At 44.7% G+C, this 18,706-nt stretch overlaps 1 protein-coding gene across 2 annotated transcripts in view; it reads left to right on the top strand.

Annotated features, from left to right (window-relative positions):
- Positions 1–18,706, top strand: part of GRB10 (growth factor receptor bound protein 10) — a 162,340-nt gene that overhangs the window by 51,453 nt on the left and 92,181 nt on the right. For both annotated transcript variants that reach the window (XM_082661649.1, XM_082661650.1), the window contains one exon: positions 11,512–11,602. In XM_082661649.1, coding sequence (XP_082517775.1) covers positions 11,512–11,602 — 91 coding nt within the window. The remainder of the gene's footprint in view (positions 1–11,511; positions 11,603–18,706) is intronic.

Consider the following 18,706-nt stretch of genomic DNA (forward strand, 5'->3'; position numbering starts at 1 on the left):
AGTTTGGTAGCATCCACCAGTGAAGCCATCTGATCCTGGACTTTCATTTGTTGGGAGGATTTTTATTACTGATTAAATATCCTTACTAGTAGTAAGTTTGTTCAGGTTTTCTGTTTCATCATCATTCAGTCTTAGTAGGTTGTATGTTTCTAGATATTTATCCATTTCTTCTAGGATGTCCAGTTTGTTGGTGTGTAATTGTTTGTGGTAGATTCTTATGTTTCTTTGTAAATTGTGATATCAGTTATAAAGTCTCCTTTTTCATTTCTGATTTTATTTATTTGTGTCCTCTTTTTGTCCTGCCGAGTCTAGCTAACGGTTTGTCAATGTTGTTTATTTTTTTCGAAGACCGGGATCTTAGTTTCGTTGATCTTCTCTATTGCCTTTTTAGTCTCCATTTCATTTATTTCTGTTTTAAATTTTATTTCCTCACTTCTCCTATCTTTGGGCTTTGTTTGTTCTTCTTTATCTAGTTCCTTGAGTTGTAAAGTTAGGTTGTTTATTTGAGACTTTTCTTGTTTCTTGAAGTAGGCCTGTGTCACTGTGAGCTTTCCTCTTAGAACTGCTTTTGCTGTATTGCACAAATTTTGGTTTGCTATAACTCCATTTTCATTTGTCTCAAGGTATTTTTTATATTTTTATTCTTTGAACCATTGGCTGTTCAGTAGCATATTGTTTAATCTCCACTTATTTGCCAATTTTACAGTTTTCTTCATGTAATTAATTTCTAGTTTCATATTATCGTGATCAGAAAATAGCGCTTGATCTGATTTCTGTTGTAAATTTATTAAGACTTGTGTTATGGACTAACATAAGATCTAGCTTGGGAAATGTTCCATGGGTACTTGAGAAGATTGTGTATTCTGCTGCCTTCAGGTGTAATGTTCTGTGTATATCTGTACAAGCCATGTATTCTAGTGTATCTTTTAAGGCTAATGTTTCCTTATTGATTTTCTGTCTGGATGATCTAGCCATTGATGTAAGTGGGGTATTAAAGTCCCTACTATTACTGTATTGCTATCTATTTCTCCTTTTAGTTCTGGTAATATTTACTTTATATAGTTAGGCACTCCTGTGTTGAGTGCATAGATATTTACAAATGTTATATCCTCTTGTTGGGTCGACCTCTTTATCATTATGTGATGCCTTTCTTTGTCTCTTATTGCAGTCTTTGTTTCCAGGTCTTTTGTCTGATATAAGTATAGTTACTCCAGCTTTCTTTCGGTTTCCATTTGTAGGAAATGTCTTTTTCCATCCCTTCACTTTCAGTCAGTGTGTGGTCTTATATGTGAATTAAGTCTCTTGTAGGCAGCCTATAGATTGGTTATATATATATGTATATATATATATATATATATATATTTATTTTGGCGGTACACGGGCCTCTTGCCGCTGTGGCCTCTCCTGTTGCGGAGCACAGGCTTCGGACGGGCAGGCCCAGCGGCCATGGCTCACGGGCCTAGCCACACTGCGGCACGTGGGATCCTTCTGAACCGGCGCACGAACCCATGCCCCTGCATCGGCAGGCGGACCCCCAACCACTGTGCCACCAGGGAAGCCCTGGTCTTATATTTTTATCCATTCAGTCACCCCATGTCTTCTGATAGAAGGGTTTAGTCCATTTATGTTTAAATTAATTATTGATAGGTATGAATTTACCGCCATTTTCTTTTTCCGGGCTGTTTCTGTAGTTCCTCTCTGTTCTTTTGTTCTCTTCCTTTATGATTTATGACTTTCTTTAGTGCTTATATAATGCTTGTATTCCTTTCTCTTTTTCTTTTGTATATTTTCTGTATAGGTTTTTGCTTTGTGGTTACTGTGAGGCTTAATAAGTTACATCTGTAACAGTCTATTTTAAGTTGATAAGAACTTCAGTTTGATCCCATTCTAAATAAAGCCCAGCATTTTTACTCTCCCACTCCACCATGTTTTATGTTTTTGATGTCGTATTTTACATCTTTTTATCTTGTTATCCCTTAACTAATTATTTATAAGTGCCTAATTTATATCTATACTATATAATTACCTTTCAGTGAGATTTATTATTATTTCATACATTTTCTTGTCAACCCTACCCCAGCTCTTGGTCATCAGTCAAACCTTTGTGCTTCTCTCGGAAGCCCATTATATTTTTGATGTCTCCCAGTCATTGATGATGTACCACAACCTGTCAGTGTGTTTAAGGGGAGGATCTCAGCACCTCAGTACAGGCTGCTTGGAAGCCAGACCCTCAGGCATTAGCTTTCAAAAGTGTATAAATATATACAGTCGTGTGGGGCCCCAAAAGTAAGCCCCGTTGGACAGACTATCTCGTGGTGTCCCCTGGGTGGCCGTCACAAATATTGGGGCTCCATCTGCTCTCTGTGCAGTGCCGTAGGGTGCATCTTTGCACGAACCATCTCTCTGATCGCCAGAGTCTTGTGAATCCCAGGAATGCAGACCCTCTGGCCTCCAGAGCCAGGTGACCAGGTGGCATCCCCTGGGTAGCAACTGCTGAAACCAGGGCACCTGACCTGGAAGTAAGGGCACCTGTAGTATGTAAAGCTCCCCTCCAGGAGATGCTGGTGCTCTAGAGTGCAGCAGAGAGGTTGTGAAGATAGCACCGACCTCTGAGCCGGGCTCTTGGGCGGGTGAGTCCAAGCACGTGGGCCCTTCCAGATCACTGCAGTCCTGTGCATCTTGGGACATGAACCCCTTTGGTTTTCAAAATTAGATGTTTTTTTCAGGCTTGCCTCTCAGGTGCAGACCCTACACGTTGAGGTACTGATGTGGGGTTTGAACCTTTGCTCCTCGGGAGAAGCTCTAGATTTCGAGTTTTCTCGCGGTTGTGGGTCACTGAGCCAGGGGTGGGGTTTATGGCCAGGTCGTGTCCCAGCCCCTCCCTCCTGCCTTGATATGGTTTCCTTCTTGTTTGCCTGACGTGCGGGCATCACTCAGCCAGCCGTAGGCTTTTTAGGAGCAGGTTGTTCCCTGTGTAGCTGTAAGGTCAGTGTGTCCGTAGGAACAGGTGAGTTCAGGATCTTCCTGTGTCACCATCTTGAACTGGAATCTTCACACCCATTTTTAATAAAAGTTAGTGATTGTCTGTGGCTCGGGGTAGGGTAACTATGAAATCTGGATCACACCTCCCCACCTGTGTATGTTGGAAAGTTCTACAGTAACACATATATGCCGTGGACAGAAGCGGGCCTTGGGCCATTTAGCTGCCTATTCTTCACGAGGACAGCCGTCTCATAGCTTAGTGGATTTCCATTTTGATTTGTTTTACAGCTTTAACTGCACCTTGTGTGAAATGACAGAAGCCATGGCGCTTGCATTTCCCATGTTGATTTTCAGAAGCGTTGGCCTGTTGTGCCTTAGCTGGGGGTCAGCAGTTTCTCCAGGCAGCAAGGTCAGGGGGCAGGAGGGCTACCTGGTGGGAAAGGCCTGGGGGAGGCCCAAGAGCTGCCGGGAGCTGGAGCGGGGATCCCTTGTCATTATGTCTTTTCCCTGCTCAGCAGAGGGCCAGCTGGCGGTAGGGCTGTGGGTGGCTGGGAGCCACTCTGGCTTTGTCTTAGCCGCCGCCTCGGGCTGCTGTCCTGGGACTGCCCGTTCCCCTACACCATTCTCGTGCACTGTTGGCCGGTTGGCTGGTTGGTTTTGAGTCCTCTAGTGTTTACGTTTATTCACGTTAGATTTCTGCTTGTAGATTCTGATTGAGCATTCTCGCTTGTCGAGTACATTTCAGTTCCTCTCATTCTGTTTTCTGTGGTGTTGATCTTTGTTCAACTTAGCAGGGTAACTAAGGGCACCTACTGTGTCTTTATTCAGGTCCCTGAGAGATTGTATACAGGCAGGTGTGAGGACAAATCCCTGGGACGCCCACTAGAGAGAGATCTTGTTTACGGACTTCTTGTCCCTGTTGCTTACTGACCATCACTGAACACCTGGTAGCTTTAGTCACTCGACAGACCCTTTCTTTACATCATTTTAATTTAATCATCCCAACCGACCTGTGAGGTCCCCATTCTTCCCCAAGGAAGCACAGAGATGCAGGAAGTTGCCCAATGTCACAGGACTAACCAGCAGGTTGGAAACTGGAATTTGATCCCAGAGTCTGGCCTTACCTGTTCATTCTCATTTGTTACCCGGCAGATGCTGTCCTGACTGTTACACTCCGGTCTCATCAAATTCTCCTAGCTGCTCTCCGAGGCATATGTGACCCCAGAACTGCTCACCTGCCCAGTGAACGTTTTCTGGTCCCTGGAGCAGTGTTCTTCTTGAGCATCTTGTACTGTTCCACAGCAGCTTAGGCCAGGGTTTATTAGATGTGAGTGCCAGCTGACAGTTGGCCTCTTGCCTGTTCTGCACCCAGGCTGCATTGTCAAAGTTTTTGCTGAAACACAGGTCGTTCTGCTGGCCTCCAGCAGGGGCTTGTGTGTCCCAGGACAGCGTTCCGAGGCCTTGCTTCCATCCTGGGGCCTCCACCTTCACCGCCTCCCTGAGAAGCAGTCGGCGGTGAGGCTGGGGTCGGGCTGGGGGTGGGAGGAGGGGACAGGGTGGTCGGTGCTCTAGGGGCGGAGGGGTGCACCCTCCTTACTTCTCACTTTAATTGAAGCAGGGCAGCGGGGGGAGGGGTAAGTGACCACGGTCCTGTGGGCTGTCACAGAAAGCTCCAGAAGGGGGTGCCTTTTGGGCTGGACCTGGAGGTTGAGCAGATGGTGTGTATGGAGGGCAGAGAATATTCCAGACAGTGAGGACTCCACAAAGAGCAGGAGGGGGAGGCACACGACTGTGGCCCCTGGAATGTTCCAGTGAGTGAATCACCTAAGGTAAGGAGCTCAGACTCCAGCTCAGACTCAGGACTGAACAGGGCCCTGGAGTCTGCATTTCTCACTTGTTTCTCCAGGTGAGACTAGCGTGATGCTCTGGGAATGACAGGGAGGGGCCCAAGCCCTGTCGCCAGGCCCTGTGGAGTCCTGACCCCAGCTTGAGGCACTTTTTAGGTGTAATCTTTGAACCTGCAGGTTCCCCCCCGCAGCCCCTCCATGGGCAGAAGCCTCAGCAGTGGGCAGTGGGCGCTCCCGGGGGGTAAGGAGGACAGGTCCAGGGTGGGACTGGAGGGTCCAGAGGAGCTGGCCAGGTTGGTGCCCCAGCCTGGAGCCAGCAAGAGGCCTGAAGGAGCAAGCCTGGGGGCGTTCATGCGACCCCAGAAGTGGGGCTCACTAAGGAACTTTCTAGAGGAATCACACAGCCGTGCTGGAGAATCAGTCCACGTCTGGCCTCTCCTGCCTGCCCCTTCGCACCCTGTGGCTCACCCCCCACCAGCTCCCAGGGCTCAGTGAGGCTTGGACGAGATCACTTAGCACGAGGTCACCCTGCAGGAGGAAGGTGTCTAGGCCTTGCTTGCTTCCGACTTTGGAAAATGTTTCTAAAGCACGTGGGTTTGGGATCCAGCACTAAATGGTGAAGTGACCCATGCAGCTTTAATGAAGGGGCTCCCAGCCGCCCACCTCTCCGAGGGGTAAACAGCACTGTGACCAAGGGCTGTGCTTCAGAGAAGCATCGTCGGCTAGTGGCCACCTTCAGAGAAGAGCCCGCGCCTCCCTCTGCAGGCCATGGGCCTCGTGCAGACAAGGAGGCTGTGTAATGCTGGCCCTGGGCCCCGGCCTGGCCACTCTGACCCCCTCACCAAGAGGGAGGCCCACCAACCTGGGACGGGAGAACCCCCCCAGACAGACCAGACTAGCCCTGGAGGAGACCAGGCCAGCCCAGCGAGAAGACTTTACCCCGGTCCCAGTTTGTATTATTGTGCACTTCCTCTGCACTTGACCTTCCAGCACTGTGGGGAGTTTCTGTTCTATGCCACGGTGGGCCTTCGTGCTCTGGCTTTAGTTTACAAACACCATCAGTTTCCATCCTATTTCATTCCTCTTGGCTTTGCAAGATAATAGAATTCTTGTCTGAAGCTTCTATATGCTGACTTCTGCTCTTTCGATCTGGGAGTTTTATATATGAACAAATGAGGCAATTGTCGAGATTTTGTTCTTACTGCTGTAATTTGCCAGGCAAGCCTGTCAGATTTCAAATGGTACTTTAGGTGTAGAGTTGCCAGATAAACTAGAGCCTGCCAAGTGAAATTCAGATAAACCACAGCATTTTTTTAGGATAAGCCCCATGCAACATTTGGGACATACACCAGAAAAACTATTAGTTGTTTGTCTGAAATTCAAGTTTCACCGAACGTTCTGTATTTTTAGTTGCTAAATCTGGTCACGCTATTTAGACAAGGTTGCCTTAAATTAGGTTAGAAGGTTACTTGTTTTCTGAACAGAGGTCTCGGTGGGGTCTGCTGTGCACATCACTGAAAAGAGGTGTTCTCAGGAGGGCAGCGTGTTGCTGGGTGACTGGCTCTCAGAATGGCAGGTGCACAGGAAACACCGAGGTGTTTGTTTACCTGTCAGGCCACGCCCAGCCCCAGAAACGCCTGCCTTGAGCAGGGCCTCGGGTCAGCTGGACCCCCAAACCCTTTGAAATACGTGGGGTATCACAGCTTCTTGGTTTATACTTTCGATGCTTGTGTGGTCTGATTTCAGTCAGATGGTCCGCTCCCAACATTCGTGTTAGTAATGGGTAGTAATTACTTAAATATAAGGAAATATTCCAGATGAGAAGTTTAATTAATCTAAGCAGACTTTCGTTACCAAACGCAAGTCCACGTTCCTGATGCACAGTGAGGCCAAACTATACTGAAATATTGGAGTTTGGAGCAGAGAAAGGTTTATTGCAGGGCCATGCAAGGAGGTGGGTGGCTTATGCCCCAGAAAACCCCGAACTACCCCGAAGGGTTTCAACAAAGCATTTGTAAAGGCCAGGTGAGGGAGGGGCGTGGTTGGTTGCTGCAGGCGTCTTGGTGTCACAATCCTTTGTTCTTGCAGCTGTCCGCGTATGTCAGTTCACAATGTTCCTGTAAACCTTCAGCAAGAGGAATGTTACTCTCTGTTCTGCAACTTTTTATTTCTATATGAATGGAAAAGTGTTATATCCTTAAGGGTCAGAGCCTTGAGAATGGGCTCTCCTGTATATTTAACTCGAAGCAAAAGCAATAGAGGACAAAGGTTAAAGTAAAAGAAACAGATCCAATATGGAGTCAGATTTGTTCTTCCCTGTGACACTTTGACACTGCTTGTTTAGAAGAAAGTGGCTGAGGAACTCATGTAAAAGCAGCAAAGGGGGAAACATGTGCTGATGATAAACGTGTCCAGCAGCAGTGAGCATGGGAACCTGGGAGCTAGCCCAGGAAGGAGCAGGTCTGTGGCACCAGCGAGGACCACAGACCCCTGTGTGCGTGGATTGTAACGTGGGATGTGAAAGTGACCTTCCAGACCAGGCACGAGGGAAGATTGGGTGATAAATGGGCCTGCGTGGACTGGTCGGTTTTTGGCCTCACCTCTTCCTGCCCTCCAAAATAGATGGCAGAGAGATGAAAGAGAATGCACCCGGACGGGGAGGAAACCAGGACAACACGTAAACGGATGCTTCAAGCGTAAAATAGTGAGCCCCAAAGAAAACGTCAATAAACGTGACTGCATTGACTTAAACTCTGAGAATCAAAAAGTGTAATTAAATCTCAGACAAGGTGGGAAGAGTATTTGCTACAAAGAGGGCCAAACTTTGTTTCTTAGCACATAAAGAGCTCATCCTGGGAGGTTAAGAGACAGACCGACATATCTGGGGAGTCCAGGGCCTCAGGACTGGTGCCCTCCCAGCCGTCCTGCAGGCGGTGTGCGGCCCATTTGACAGATTTTGCCAACTGACTCGGCGAGTCCAGACGCTGGTCCCAAACCCTCAGCTGGGTGATGGGGGCTGAGGTTCCTTCACAGAGGCTCGATTGGGAGCCCTTGCACCGGTCCAGCTGGCCTGTCAAAAAAAGGGTAGTCCAAAAGGAGAAACACAAAGGCCTGATAAGCATATGAAAAAACTGTCCAACTTCAGGATTTAAGACCTGCTTGTGAAAACCACAGAATTAGGCCACTGCCTGCCTCTGGGACTGACTGGCAAGATAAAAATTCCAAAACAGTCACCATCGCAGTGTTAGCTGCCTGGGATGTTGGGAAGTGGGCAGGTCTCTGTTTCAGGTGGAGGGGTAAGCTGAGTGAACGAGAGCTTGACAGTGTGTGTCTAGACTCAAAAAAAAGCGCCTAACTTTCGACCTAGGCCTTCTACCTCTGGGGATCCTAAGCGAATAATCAGAAATGTGGACAAGGTTTTATGCACAAAGGTATTTGCTTGATTGTATTTATGTTATCTGAAATTTGCAAATGGCTGAAAGTGTTTCTGAGAGTAGTTTAGAATCTGAAAAAATGATATTTACCAAGGTTTTAAAATAACCTCTTGTGATATAAGTTGGGGAAAAACCACAAAATTGTTTAGACCATGTGATTTCCGCAGTGTCCAGCTATGCATAGTAAAGGTGCAAAGTCCAGGAGAATGCTACCTTACCCCACTGTCATGGGATTTAGGCTAATTTTTGTGTCTGCTTTGTATTTGCAAAAATTTATAGGGGTGGTTTTAAGGTTTGGAAAAGAAGGAAAAAAATATTTCTCTCAGATGGTAAAGAGCCGATTGGATGGAGAGACACTGGGCTGTGGAGGTGCTGAAAATAGGTGGGGTGACCCCGGACGGGGAGACTGCTGAATCTCTTAGGCTGGGGGGACCACCCTGTACTCTAACCTTGACAGCCCAGCTCCACCTTCAGCACCTTGTGGGCGGGGGAGGGGGGCAGTCTTAGTGGCATCACTCTTGCCTCCCAGACACCATGTTCTCCAAACTAATCCCTCTCCTCTCTCCCAATCAAAACCTTACTTTCTTAACAAACTCTACGTTCGCCAGTTGGGTATTAATGAAAGAAATCGTGTTACACAGCTACTTAATGGGGTATGCTAGAATTATGAAAGGGCTGATGGGGAATGTTTGTTGCCATGGAAAATTTCAGAAAGCTACGTTAAAATATAGCAGTAGGTGTCATGACTGTGATTCCATTTTTTATCAGAATCATTTGTAACCCCCATGTGATTCAAATATAACATATACGCTATCCATAAGTAATTCAAACGTTGCATCTGTACACACTCTCTGTGTGTGCATTTTTTTTTTCTCTCTGAAATAACAGCCCAGAAACTGCTGATAGGATAACATCCTTGGGTGAGAGAAGAGAGGTTCATGTTCACTTTTGTCTTTATACTTTTCTTTAGCATCTAGATTTTCCTAACTAGCAAGCATTATGTCTGTGGTTAAAAAAGCCAAAAGAAAGCTGTTCCTTTTGAAGGGGGAGAGCAGAGAGAGAGAAGCGTGTGAAAATCTCTCCCTTACCAGAGGTCTTTGTTCAGTTTTCCCAGGTTTTCTGGAGGAAGGTGTGAAGGCGGCTGTGTGCTCCCCGGGTAGCAAGCATCTTCTCTCCCTTCTGGACTCTCTCCGTGCTGCTCCCCACTCTGCCCTCCCTCTCTTGGGAGTGGCCCCAGCAGAGTGTGGACCAGACCCTCACCTGTGGACACACAGTGGGGTTATCACCCATCCTATCCTACCCCCGGGCAGGCCAGGGCTCTGGATGCAGAAGCCACTGGCCAGGGGGTGGGGGGAGCATTCAGGCCGTAAAGTGTCTTGTCAGAATAATGTGCTTTTTTGGAGTTTCTTGTGTGAGCAGCTTGGGCTGGAAGGCACTTGGGTTCTGGGGCCCAGCTGCCTGGGGTCCAGTCCCAGGGCTGCCCCTAACCATGGGGTGATAGCGGGTGGACGCTCCTTCGTGCCTCAGCTTCCTCATCTATGAAATGGGAGTTCGGCTGGCAGCATAAGCTCCACGCCATGCTGGCACCCAGGGGGTGGGGGAGGGGGACTTTCCATGTGCGGAGCTTTGTGGTACCAGGATGCTGAAGGTAGCTACTTGTACTGTGTCAATTTTTATTAATATTAATAGATTTTCCATGCAGATCTTATACTTTCTGACACAGTTCTAAAAGCTTTCCAATTACAGAGGCAATATCTGTGCATTTATACAAAATTACGAAAGCTTCTTAAATCTACCGGAGAAGTCTGTCATCTCTCCACCCCAAGTTAATCACTGCTAATACTTTATTTTAAGCATGGAAATATGTTACAGGCCCATTTTCTTTGTCCATGTTTTAATGTATCTTTCATTGGCTTGATTATAATCCCATGAAGATGTTTTTCTGGAGTTGTGGGCTTTTTTTTTTTTTTTTTTATTGCGGTACGCGGGCCTCTCACTGTTGTGGTCTCTCCCGTTGCGGAGCACAGGCTCCGGACGCGCAGTCTCCGCGGCCATGGCTCACGGGCCCAGCCGCTCTGCGGCATGTGGGATCTCCCCGGACTGGGGCACGAACCCGTGTCCCCTGCATCGGCAGGCGGACTCTCAACCACTGCGCCACCAGGGAAGCCCTGGAGTTGTGGGCTTGATTTTAATGTTGCTGTTTTAACTTTCGCTGAAAATTTTTCTCTTCACCTGAGGTCTAAAAAATGCCACTGAATATACACACTACTATGTATAAACTAGATAACCAACAAAGACCTAAGTATAGCATGGGGAGCCTTAGTCAGTATTCTGTAATAACCTACAAGGGGAAAGAATCTGAAAAATAATGAATGTGTGTATATATATAACTGAATCACTGTGATGTACACCTGAAACTAACACAATATTGCAAATCAACTAGACTCCAATAAAATTAGAAAAAAAAAAGAGAAAAAGTACTGAAATAGAAACAAAATACAATAGAGAGGGTCAAAGAAGCTAAAAGATTATTCTTGGAAAATATCAATAAAATGTATTTCCCACTAATCAGTGAACCAAATCAAGAAAGATCCCACCAACAACCAGCAACAGGAAAATTATAGTGACATCTCTTCAGATAGTAAAATAAAATCAGAGGATGTTATGAATATTATGCCAGTAAATTTGGAAGTTTAGATTAGACAAGCACCTATAAAAATATGACTTATTAAAACTGATGTAGGAAAAACATTGAATGTGAATACATCTATACTATTAAGGAAATTTCTTTTTGCAGTGCCACTGAGCTCTAGGGTGCTCTGTGGAGGGTCCAATTATAAAACAGTCGCTGGGCATTTCCTTCCCAGGTAACAGACCGCCTAGGGCTCGATCACCAGGAGTTGTTACAGAAGATGCCTGTGCCCCATGGAATGCTAATTCTTTACATTCAGGGCTTAAACCCTGCAGTTGACAGGAATTCTTTTTGAATTGCTATTCAGGGAAAGCAATGTAAGCCAAAAACAAGGAGTAACTTTTTCTTCCAACTCCCTAGCCAGCAGACTATCCCTTTTTATGATTAACTTTCCTTTTACTGCATATTTCAAACAACTGTCGTTCAAAACTAAAAAAGTAAATAAATCGAAAAAGTAAGAAATGGGGGAAGAAAGAAAAGAAATGCTGGGGGTGGTGGATGTGACCCCTGTGAAGTGCTTCTTTTGACCAGAGCCTTTCCCCACCTGTCTCTTCAGGACCAGGTGGAACAGACATCTCCTCGCCGTCCTGGAAATCTGGCAGGACCCGGCTTCCCAGCGCCGCCTGACCGGCTGGCGAATCACCAAGGTAAGGACGGAGTCACGAAAGCACGCTGACGCAGATGCCCTGACTCTCACTACAGCGTTGCAGCGATGCTAGGCTTTGTATTCTAAGAAACTGTTCCTGGCTCTGATATAAGAAGATGCTGACCTTAGCTCTTCTCTTCCCCTTTAAGGAAAATAAAGTCTATAAAAGAGAGAAATACTTGATTATGACATCTTCCTATAGTTTCTTTCAGTGAACCAACTTCAGTGAGCAAAACTTCCAAATAGATTTCATGTGGATTTTCCCGGGATTCAACTTCAAGGCGACCTTAGAGGCCCCTCCATGGTGGGACCCTCTTGATTTTGGCATTTTTATTTGCACTTAAGCTGGTTTTGCGTGTATGTACTCTTGGCAGTTCTCTACTTTCCTAGGATTCCTTCTGTTTCTTCTGGTTAAATGGTTACAAGGTCTGGTAACTTAGGTCTAATAAACCCAAGCTTTCACGTAGGACAAGACTTAGGAAGATAATTGGTCTGATCATGAGATGGGACAGGAAGAGCACACATGGCTGGTGGTTGAGATTATTAGAGAGTTTAAGTATCAGAAATTGTAGGGTTTAGAACTGGTAGGAATTAGAATAATCAGATTTTCTTAATTGCCTAAGGAGAAAGAGGATGAAATTTAGCAAAAATAGAGTCTGGGAGCTAGCCATGAAGTCAAAAGGATGTTTTCTCAAGCATTAGAAGATTTGTAAAAGCTGTCGGGATTTCCTGTGTCAAGCGTAATTTTAGGGTTCCCTTTTAGAAAACTCTCACACGAAGTGATGCAAGAGGAGTACCGGTTTGATCACATCGGCTATGAAACTCAGGGAAATCTTAACTTATTACATCTCACTGCTTACAGTGAGTGACCTGGGGTCTGTGTGTCTCAGCAGCTGCGGCTGGGCCTGGGGGAGTGAGTGGACGTGACTCCAGGCTGAACTCAGCTCCCCAGACAGTGCAGGCTTTTAAGCCATCATGACATTGACCACCTTTCCCTCCAGTCTTCAGTAATTCTGCACACACGGCACATAAAACAGGAAAATCAAAAGGACTCAGCCTGGCTCAGACACAGGACGGAGATGCCCCCAGAGCAGTGAGCAGTGCTGACACCCGTGCCCACCAGGCTGCAGGTCCCAAAGCCACCACTGACGGCAGCGGTTCAGGTCCCAGGGACTAGTAGGGGCCAAGCTCCTGCAGCTCGCTGGGAGCTGGGGTGGGGCACACCCCCCTCCTGAAAGACCCTGGAAAACAGTGCATGTGGACCTACGGCCAGGCAGCTGGCACGACCCCACAGCGCTGCAGCCTCCCCTGAGAAGGTCCCTGAGCATCCCAGTACCCCAGCACACGGGAGGGTGGGCAGGGGACGCAGAAGCACAGCCCAGCCCAGGTACCACTGCACGCCGGTGTTCCCAGCACGGGAAGCAGTCTGCTACTGGGCAGCGCAGCTCCCAGGATCGAGAGATTGCCTCTTAAACGTGCAGATAAGTGTGTTTGTAATGCCCTGGAGATGAAAGCAAGAATAACATCCACCAGAGAGGACAAGAAACTGTGAAACGCAATGGGAAGAAATGAAGCAAGAACGGGGGCTGTGAGAGAGAGTCCCTGAGAAGCTTTGGAAATGAGATGAATAGCCATTGGCATTTCCAAAATGCTGGATTTGGTCTAAAGAGAATGGATGAGCCGGAGTCACCTCCCTCTAGCCCAGAGAGTCACGGGAAAACGTGGACGGGTCATTGGACACGGTCATGTAGACGCGCACGAGGACAGGAGAGTAGAGGGGATGGGGGTGGGGTTTGAAGAGATGCTGGCCAAGAACGGGCCAGAAATGAGGAGACAGAGCCTCCCCACCGCACTCAGAGAACTAAGAGGAAAGATGACCGTTCTTCCGCATCTAAAAGCAGTTAGCGTTATTCCAGAAAACGGAAGACCAGAGAAGATCCAAAGGGAAACAGATGTCACAACCCAGGAATGGCCATTGGACGGATGGCCGACTTGGGCCCAGGAGGAGCCAGAAGACGATGTGGGAGATGTTTAAGGTGTTGAGGGAAAAAGAACTGTCCGTCTAAAATTTTATCCCAACAGCTTGTGAAAGCAAAACAAAGCTTTCAGATGAAGGTTGAGACAGTTTATTACTGGCAGTCCTCACTAAAAGAATGATCAAAAGTTGTACTTCCAGAAGAAGAAATGTGGGTGGTGAGGAAGGCCCGGAGCGTGAAAAGAGTAACGGGCTGAGAAGGAAATGCTGTGTCATAAGCTGAATTCTATGTGAATTATTAAAACCAGGTTAAACTAAAACTTTGGTTAATTAGCCATTGGGAATGAGTGTTAAATGTGTGATGGAATCATAATAAGACCCTAGTTAGGATAAAAGGAATGTAAAATGTCTTGAGACTACATTAGAAAAAAAGATAGTTAACGTATTTTAAAATAGTAGGTGCAACTAAACTATTGACTGTAATTACTCAAAGAATATGTGTATAATCTGTAGCTTCTAACCTAGCAGAAAAAAATATAAGGGAATCTACAGTTTATAAAAACAACCAACATCAAGCAGAAAAGCACGAAAAACCAGATGTGAACAAAAAAGGATGTCAGACAGAAAATATAAAATACGACGATTATTATTTATATACAATTATAGTATATAATTACGGCATTATTTATATATAATTATAGTAGTGTTATTGTATTATTTATATATAATACTGTTAGGATATCTCTAATAGTATTAACAGGTTCAAATTAGTAGAAACACGTAGAACCCTGCACCCAACAGACAAGACACTTGATTCTTCTCTAAAATCTGTATAACTTTTTAAAAAGTTGACCATATATGGAAAGTTGAACTGAATTGTAAGCATTCTGTTTCATGCATGCCACGGTCTTTGACCCAGTGTGATTAAATCAGAAGTCAACAGAAAAAATTCAAAACAAAACATGTAAACATATTGTGGAAACATTACAATACCTCCTTACTTCACTCATGGTTAGGAGATCACAATGAAAATATCAGTCGTTTAGAACTCAATGAAAAAGGCATGTACGGGCTTCCCTGGTGGCGCAGTGGTTGAGAGTCCGCCTCCCGATGCAGGGGGCGCGGGTTCGTGCCCCGGTCCGGGGGGATCCCACGTGCCGCGGAGCGGCTGGGCCCGTGAGCCATGGCCGCTGAGCCTGCGCGTCCGGTGCCTGTGCTCTGCAACGGGAGAGGCCGCAACAGTGAGAGGCCCATGTACCGCAAAAAAAAAAAAAAAAAAAAAAGTTAAGATCAGAAATCATTGAAATAATGAAGAAAATATCAATAGACAGAAACAGAACTAAAGCCAGTGTTTCCTAAAATCTACCAAAATCACAGACGCTCAGGAGGAAGAAGGACGTGCAAGAAAATCGTATGAAGGCATGTCAGAGATAAAAAGTATCGTCAAACGAGAAAACCATGAACAGCTTTATGCCAATAAATGTGAATGTATGAGGGAAATGGATAATTAATGTATTGCAAAAATATACAGACAAAATTGCAACACCAAGTGCTGGAGAGACTGTGGAGCAACAGGAAGTCTAATCATTGCTGGTGGTGATACAAAACGGTGCAGCCACTTTGGAAGAACGGTTTGATAGTTTCTTGCAAAACTAGCCATCCTCTTACCATATGAGACAGCCATTCACGTTCCTTGGTATTTGCTCAAATGAGTTGAAAATTTATGTCCACCTGAAAACTTGCACACAGATATTTATAGTAGCTTCAGTCATAATTGCCAAAAGGTGGAAGGGACCAAGATGTCCTTCAGTAGGTGATGGGTAAATAAACTGTGGTGCAATATTATTCAGTGTTAGAGAGAAATGAGCTATCAAGCCATGACAAGACACAGAAAATCTTAAATGCATATTACTAAGTAAAAGAACCAGTTTGAAAAGGCTACATACTGTATGATTCCAACTATATGACATTCTGGAAAAGGGAAACCTATGGAGACAGAGGCAACAGTGGGGAAAGCTGAACAGGCAGAACAGAGAGGATTTTGGGGCAGTGAAAATACTATGTGTGATGTTAGAATGCTCGACATCACTATGGATACATTTGTCCAAACCCATGGAATGTACCAAGGTTCACCAAAGGCGGACCCTAAAGTGCGCTGTGGACTTTGTGTGATTTTGATGTGTCAGTGTTGGTTCATCCTTGGTAAAAAAAAAATGTACCATTCTAGTGAGTGATGGTGCTTTTGGGGCAGCTATGCATATGTAGGGAGTACAGGATAAATGGGAAACTCTGCATCCCCCTCTCAATTTTGTTGTATACCTAAAACTGCTCTAAAAAGAAGGCTTAAAAAAAAAACATAAACAAAAACCTGATTGCATCTGAAAGAGGAAATAGCTTAGAGATTACCTAAGAAAACCAAGAATGTTTCTTCTGTGCCGTGTGAATTAAACATTATGTGACCTGATGGAAAATATAGCTCTGTGAGTACAGACAGCACTCAAAAGTTTTAGGTGGAGAATCCTGAAGGAATAAAGAAGAATAGTTGAAAGGGAGAAACAAAACATAGTTGACACTTGGAGAAATATCAAATTTTAATAAAGAACTCTGGCAGAGTGGAGTCAGAAAATAATACCACCTCCTCAGAGATGCTCAGGGAATTCTGCAAATGAGTGTCATGGAGCCTTCAAAAAACAAATAATTTCTCTTTTTATGCCAGTGGCTGGAGAGAGAGAGGAGAAGAGCTCTCCCACTCATTTTATAACGTTCTGTAGTTTTGTAAGAGACGGTCCAAGAAATCCAAGTATGGGCCTATTTCACATTTTAACGTACAACCAAAAAGTCTGTGGAAAGCATTGAGGAATCACGTTTAACAGTTTATCTTGAATAAAACACAGGACAAACAAATGTTATGACCAAATTGGATTTATTATAATAATGCAAGGATGCTTTCCCATCATTAGACTGGGAACACATTTAACACGTGAAAAGATTAAAGGAAAGAAAATGGTCATTGTACCGGAGACAGAGTTATTTAATACAGTTCTCCACTCATATAATACAAAGCAAACAGTAACAACCAAACTCTTACTAAACCAGTACAGATCTTCCTTGACTTACATCCCTATAAACTGATTGCAATTTGATAATATCGTTAAGTCAAAAATGCATTTAATACATCTAACTCACTATAGCTTGGCCTTGCCCACCTTAAATGTTTTCAGAACAGTTTCATTAGCCTACAGTTGGGCAAAATCTAACACAAACCTATTTTACAATAAAATGTCGACTCTCTCACGTAATTTATTGAATGCTGTACTGAAGTGGCAGGCAGAATGGTTGTCCGGGTCCAGACTGGTTGCAAGTGTATCAGTGGTTTGCCCTCGTGAGCTGGGCTGCTTGGGCCCTGAGGCTCCCTGCCCAGCGTCACGAGAGAGGATCGGATAGCATGTCGCTAACCCAGGAAATGATTAAAATGCAAAATTCGAAGTACGATTTCTACTGAATGTGAATCACGTTCTCACCATGTTAAAGTAAAAAAATCCTAAGTGGAAGTACCATTAAGTCAGGGACTGTCTGTAGTAAAAAGAAACCTCTGTAACCTGTTTAAAGTCTGTTTGTTGAAGATATACAGCATCCAGCATCCATGGTGGAGAAAAGAGTCACGTCCGTGAAAGTCAGGAATGACACAGAAAGGCCTGCTGTCGCAAGAGGTCTTCACCAGTGTCATAAAACAAACACAGAACCAGAAATGCAAACACCAAAAGGAAGAAATGGAATTGGTGCCTCTTTGCAAATGATATTATCTTACAGAAGAACCCAAACAAACTTTCTGGCCAACCCAATATTATCCAAATAGAAAATTCATTTAAAATAGATGAGCTCTGCAAGATGGTAGATAGGTGAGATCAACAGATAAAATGTAAAAATACCTTGTGCAACGGTAGAAAACAATCAGGAAGTGTAATGCAAATAGAAATTCCACTTACATAATTACAAAAATGATAAGGTATCTAGAAATAAATTCAACTAGATTGCTTGATGTTCTAAGAGGTCTTTAAGGGACATAAAAAAGACCTATGTAAGTGGAGAGTTATCCCATGATCACAAATGAGAAGACTTAAATAGTGAAGATGTTACGTCTTCCCAAGTTTATCTTTAAATTGAATACAGTTGCAAGCAAGTTTCGAAACGTTTGGTGTGACCTGATAGATGGTTCCTACCTCTAATACGGACATGTGAAAACTCCATAACAGCAAAGAGAAATTTGAAGATGAGCAAAGCATACGTCGGCAGGAAGGGGTGATTTGCACCATCAGGGAGCAAGGCTGCTTATGATGCATCACAGTTAGGAAAGCATGTTATTGATTCAAGGACGGACAAATAGACATCCCATAGAGACCCACACAGTTATGGAAACTCAGTACAGCACAGAGAAGTTGTGGTAGAGCCCTGAGGACAGGGGGCCTGTGACTTCTCCAGGGGTGGTGGGCATGGGGGATGGGGGGCAAACTGGGTCCCTACCATATGTGATCCGCAACCATCAATTTCAGGTGAGTGACTGACTAAAAGTGGAAAACAAAATGTTTTTTTATTTTGTCTAATAATAAGAATTAGTGATTTCAAGATCTGTGAGTCTGTTTTTGTTTTGTGAATAAGCTCACTTGTATCATTTTTTATTAGATTCCACATATAAGTGATATCATATGTGACATTTGTCTTTCTCTGTCTGACTTGCTTCACTTAGTATGATCATCTCTAGGTCCATCCATGTTGCTGCAAATGGCATGATTTCATCCTTTTCCATGGCTGAGTAATATTCCATTGTATATATGTACCACATCTTCTTTATCCATTCATCTGTCGATGGACATTTACACAGATCTTGAAATCAAACTTATGGTTACCAAAGGAGAAACGTGAGGGAAAGGGATAAAGTAGGAGATTGGGGTTGACATATACACACTACTATATATAAAATAGATAACTAATAAGGAGCAACTGTATAGCACAGGGAACTCTGCTCAATATTCTCTAATAACCTGTATGGGAAAAGAATCTAAAAAAGAATGGAAATATGTATGTGTATAACTGAATCACTGTACTGTACACCAGAAACTAACACAACATTGT

This window comes from Grampus griseus (genome assembly GCF_964374135.1).
Source record: "Grampus griseus genome assembly, chromosome: 9".
NCBI lineage: Eukaryota > Metazoa > Chordata > Mammalia > Artiodactyla > Delphinidae > Grampus > Grampus griseus.